Source organism: Myodes glareolus, chromosome 17 (genome assembly GCF_982192425.1).
Source record: "Myodes glareolus chromosome 17, mMyoGla1.1, whole genome shotgun sequence".
In the NCBI taxonomy this organism is placed as follows: Eukaryota; Metazoa; Chordata; class Mammalia; order Rodentia; family Cricetidae; genus Myodes; species Myodes glareolus.
Window position 1 is genome coordinate 59,879,237 of NC_142042.1, and position 5,609 is coordinate 59,884,845.

The 5,609-nt window shown below is 41.8% G+C and overlaps 1 protein-coding gene across 1 annotated transcript; it reads left to right on the plus strand.

The window, feature by feature from the left end:
* Positions 1-2,622: 2,622 nt before the first annotated feature.
* On the plus strand, positions 2,623-3,576 carry LOC125408986 (olfactory receptor 5V1-like). The gene has a single exon (XM_085678272.2). The coding sequence runs from the start codon at positions 2,632-2,634 to the stop codon at positions 3,574-3,576; it is 945 nt and encodes a 314-aa protein (XP_085534398.2). The 5' UTR covers positions 2,623-2,631.
* The last annotated feature ends 2,033 nt before the right edge of the window (positions 3,577-5,609 follow it).

Sequence of the window (5,609 nt, forward strand, 5' to 3'; positions counted from 1 at the left end):
GTACAGACTTTGATTCTAATCTGTGAAGATTTGGAGAACCAGAGACAATGGCGTTTCCGTCATCACAACAACCTCCAAGGAGTCTGAAGGAAATGCACATCAATAGCTTTTCTTGGGTTTATTAGAGAATTGAGATTGAAAAGCAAATAACTAAACTGAAATCTGGAGAGACGTCAGCAACCACAACGATCCATGTATGTTTCACCTAGGACAGATATTAGATGTCACAGAAGCCAGTAAGACTCAGACAAGAATAGCTGGTGAATTGCTGGACTAAGTATAGATTAACATCAGAACACGGAGTCCTTGAGAGCCATCAGAAATGGTTTGTTTTTACTTTTTAATTTTTCTCTATGAATTCTACCAAGTGCTCACAGGAAAGATGTTCTGGGAGTGTGTGTTTCAAGGTGCTCTTTCTTGCAGAGGCTGAGGAGGGAAAGACAGCGGTAGGCAGGACTCCTACCAGGCATGCTGCATAGCCATAGTTCCAAACGTGAAGTCTTTAGAACAAGAGTAGCAGAAATTGCCACATTAAGGCACTATGAGAACCACTGCTTGTGGGAAAGGGAACAGAGTGCATAACAAGACCTAACCTGGGTGAGGACAGGAACACACACTAGGTGCAGTGTGCTATAGCTGGAGAAGGGACAGGCTGGGGCTCACCTACAACAGGACTCCCCTCTCTGTTACTGGGAAACAGTCTAACAAACAGATTATCTCTAGAGAACACTAAAACCAGAATATCTAAAGCCAAGCAGAATACGTGTGGACACACTAGTCCAGTCCCTAAGAGCAAAGCATCTATCACTGAAGCTTGGGACTTACTCAGAGTGACCACAGAAACAACAAACTTCAAATTTAGCCCAACTACTATCTAAATTATCTCTCATTTTAAAAAATGTCTCAAAAAGGAAATGCATCAGGAGCAAAAGAGGAGAAAGGTACTGACAATCATGGGCCGCTATCCATGCTATCCTATGTTCATCACCCCTCAACACAGGAAACAAAAACTCACTCAAGAAGAAAGAAATAGCCTACGTAGTTCTATGAATGTCTAAAAATTTGACTTTGAAGCTTAAAACCTTTCAAAACAATGCCTTCCAAGCATACATGACTTCATTGCTGAATTTAAATAGACATATAACAAGAATAGAGAATGTATATAATCTCTGCTAGAAGAATCTAAAGAAACTTCCTAAAACATTTTATATGGGCAGATTTTCCTCATAACAAAATTAACAAGGAAAGACAACCATACACCAGTATCATGACTCATGAATATGAATATTTTACCAAATAATTAGCAAATCAAATCTAGAAGCATATAGGAAGGGCGGCATAACAGTCATTGAGATAAAGCCTTGCAATGTAAGGCTCATTCAGCATTCAAAAACTTGAGCCATATAATGTCAACATGCTCCAAAAGAGTAAAATCATCCCAGTACATCTAGTAATGTTTTTAGAAAGTTAAATAATCATTCATGATTTTATATATATATAGTGTGTGTGTGTGTGTGTGTGTGTGTGTTAGTATATGGGGCTGCATGTTGTCTCAGAAGTAGAGAACAAAACAATACTCTGAGTCCATTCAGCAGTTCCAAAACACACAAACACACACAATACTATCTCAAAAGTCTATATATGAGGGGTTTTTCAACTCAGTAAAGATACTGAGCAAATGTAATGTCAAGGGCACAGATTATTAATATAAGGTTATGTTTCTTTTCCCAACAATTATGTAACAGACACCCTTCACAATGCAGGGGGGAACTGCCCCCACTGTCAGCAAACAACAGATGTAGAATTCAAGCCACTTCAAGACCAGAAATCCACAATTGCTCCTGCCTCCAAGACTGACAGAAATTAGCAGTTCCAACAATGACTCAGAGATAAGTGCAAGAGACCTCAGAGAAAATTAGTAATTCAATTGTTTATATTTTCTTATAAATGCGAAAAGATCAAGGTTCCTGTTGAAAAATGACATCAACTTATTTTAAAGACTGACTGAAAATTCCATTCTGGAGAAGCAGTGAGAAACGTTCCCAGATGTTCCATGTCCATATTCTCCTCCCAAGATTTATAAAGAAAGAAAGGGAGTCATCGGAGGGTTTAGTCAACACAGAGATGAAATGCAACATTGGGGTTTGTGCTCCTGATATTTTAAACACATAATTAGATGAAATGATAAGCATAGAGAAAGAAAGGCTATAAAGGAATACGTTGAAAGGCAGCATGGACCCATGAATGGGTATGTTTACCGTTACGACATTCTTTGTTATTCTTAAATTTTCACAATAAGAATTTATTACTTAAATAAGATACATACAAAGAAGAATTTAAGAGCAATTTTCTGGTTTGAAAGGAGATATGGCCGACCCAGAGAAACACAGAAGTTGGCAATTTGTTACAGATTTTGCCCAGGTCTACATCTGTTCTTACCAATTGGCAGCCATACAAAAACCCCTGGGATATCAGGGGACACTCTCTTCTAAACCTCTCCCCGCAGCCCAGACTGCTGTATGCCTGATGTTACTGGACACGGCCCTGGTAACTCAGCAATGTGTTTGACAGTGCTTTCAACACGTATTTACTCTGAGTCCTTTGTTCTATTTGTAGTTGGCTCCATCTGAAATGAACAATCAAACCCACGTCACAGAATTCATCTTCCTGGGATTTTCCAACCACCCTAGCCTACAGGGTGTCTTCTTCCTGGTCTTCCTAACCATTTACCTGACCACTCTCCTGGGAAACACACTCATAATGTCGGCCACCAGGATCAGCCCTGCCCTCCACACCCCTATGTACTACTTCCTCAGCAACCTGAGCTTCTTAGACATCTGCTACACAACCACCACCATTCCGGCCATGCTGGTGAACTTCTTCAGGGAGAAGAAGACCATCTCCTACGAGGGCTGCCTCTCCCAGATCTTCTTCTTTGTGACATGTGCTGGAACTGAATGTGTCTTGTTGGCCGCCATGGCTTATGACCGCTATGTGGCCATTTGCCGCCCTCTTCAGTATCCGGTTCTCATGAGTGCACACGTCTGTGTCTGCTTGGTGGCTGGGTCGTGGCTATGTGGCGTAGTGAATTCTGTGACTCACACGGCACTGGCAGCCACACTCACCCTGTGTGGACCCAACCAGATCAGCCACTTTCTCTGTGACATCCCGCTGCTCCTGAAGCTCTCCTGCTCAGACACCTCTGTCAATGAGTCTGTGCTCCACGTGGCCAGTGCCACCATCGGCCTGAGCCCCTGCCTGTTCACTGCAGGCTCCTACGTCCTCATCATCTCTGCCATCCTTAGGATTCCCTCTGCTCAGGGCCGGAGAAAAGCCTTCTCCACTTGTGCTTCCCACCTCACCGTGGTGGTGGTCTTTTATGGAACAGCCAACTTCAACTATGACCGACCCAGGGAAGGCTACTCCCTGGACATGGACATCTTAGTGTCTGTGCTCTTCTGTGTCGTGACCCCCATGTTGAACCCCATCATCTACAGCCTGAGAAACAAGGAAGTCAAGGGTGCCCTGAGGAAGCTGGCTGAAGGGTGTGCATTCCCTGGTGATAGCAACGCCTAGAGAGTGTCCTGTTATTGTATCCTGTTATTGTATGCTGTTATTCTGTTATTGTAATGCAACATTGTCATCTGTAAAGTTCACACCCCAGAGCCACAGAATCAAGTTACAAAACGAAAATGACAGAAAACTCAGAACATATAAGTCAGTTTACAATTTCATGTTTGACTGCATTCATTCACAACCACCCTAAGATACATGTGCCCCATGGGCCATGTGTTGGACGTGCCTCAACCAACAGTCTTCGAAGTGGAACATGCAATCACCTGAAGAAAATTCTCCATGGGTGTCACACCACCCAGAGGTGGTGGGACCTGGGAGAACGGGGCCAATAAAGGAAGAAGACCAAAGTCTGCAGCGATGGCCTTTATCTGGAGCATCGGACAATGTATATTCTGAGGGTTCGGAAGACCACATGAGTAAAGCATACAACACACAACAAGGCACCTGTGGCAAAAACGTGCTTTTCCACAGAGGCAGATAAACAAATGACAATAGCCGGCTGTAATGACCTGTATGAAGTAAACTCACCCCATCTGCTACACCTGGGAGGAGCACAAACAAAACCACATTCCAAGAACAATTCCATGTTTTGAAGGAAGTGAGATCACAAGATTCTGTTTCCTGGAGTTTTCTCACGAGCGCTAAGAATTCTTCTCACCTGAATCCATTTGTTTTATTTTTATTTTTCAAAACAGGGTTTCTCTGTATAGCTTTGAAGCCTGTTCTGAAACTCACTCTGTAGACCAGGCTGTACTCAGATTCACAGAGATCCACCTGCCTCTGCCCCCCAAGTGCTGGGATTAAAGGTGTGCTCCACCATTACCTGGATACATGACTCCATTCTTGGACTGTGTTCTAACATCTCTTTTCTTCTTTTCTAAATGGCGAATATCCAGAATGGCTTTGACTGGAGATGTAGAGAAATTTTATTTGATGCATGAGTATTCTATAAGCAAGCAAATTGTAAACATAATGAATAACATTGGAACAATGAAAGCATTGTGTATAATCCTCTTCCACAGAGAACAGGGATCCAAACTATAACTAATTATATTGGGAACACTATTATATGGATCAGAAAACAATCTAGAGAATAGCTTCAAAAGAGACCCATATAATTACTAGTTCTGGTATCTTATAGAACATAAGCCCATATTTGTCATTAATAGGAATACAAATGTTATTGTGTCCTATACAAATAGGAAGCGATTTAAATATCAAGGAAAAATTAAATGCAGTCCCTTCTCCAGATGAAATGAATGAGTCTATTATGGTCCCAAGGTCCAGTCATAAGCACAGAGTCATCAATAATAACAGATGCTGGATCCATTCAATCTACTAGCTGAAGCAAAGGAAGAGGACGAGAAACAAAAGATCAATACATTAGTCCAGAAGCACTCACCCAAGAAACACAGGTCAAAGCAAACAGCATTGCCAGAAAAATATTCTCAGGTGGCACAGGGCTCTATGCGTTTCCTATAACAATTTCTTCCTTGGTGCAAAGGGCCTTAACTTGACTTCAGATGGGTAGACTTAACTTCTAATGATATAGTTGATATCTTCTCTTACCTTTTAGCTGGAGATTTGCCATCTTTATGATGACTTCCACTGTCTTCTTGCCTTCTGCCATTATCCTTGATGGCCTGAGACCAGAGGAGCCGAAAAGGGATTGATGTTTCAGTGACTCCATCTGCAATGACAGATGCACACCCCTTCCCAATTTTCTCCCAGAGAAGTAAAAATCAAGCAGGTTAATGCATCAGCTTGTTCCTTTCCTTCTGCAATAAAGCCAGGGATGTTAGAATGTGCATGCGTGTGAGTCTATTGATGGAAATAATCCTACAACAGAAGCATAATCAGAAACAATATTTCAGGGTTTACTGTAAGATGACTCAAAGCAGCCAGTTCCACCTGTTGGACTGAGGAAAAAAGAAGTTTTAATTGATGAATATCTGAACCATGAATCCTTCCTATGCCTTTAGATGAGCCATCAGTAAAATAAGTATTTAATTGAGCCTGCAGATTGGAAGAAA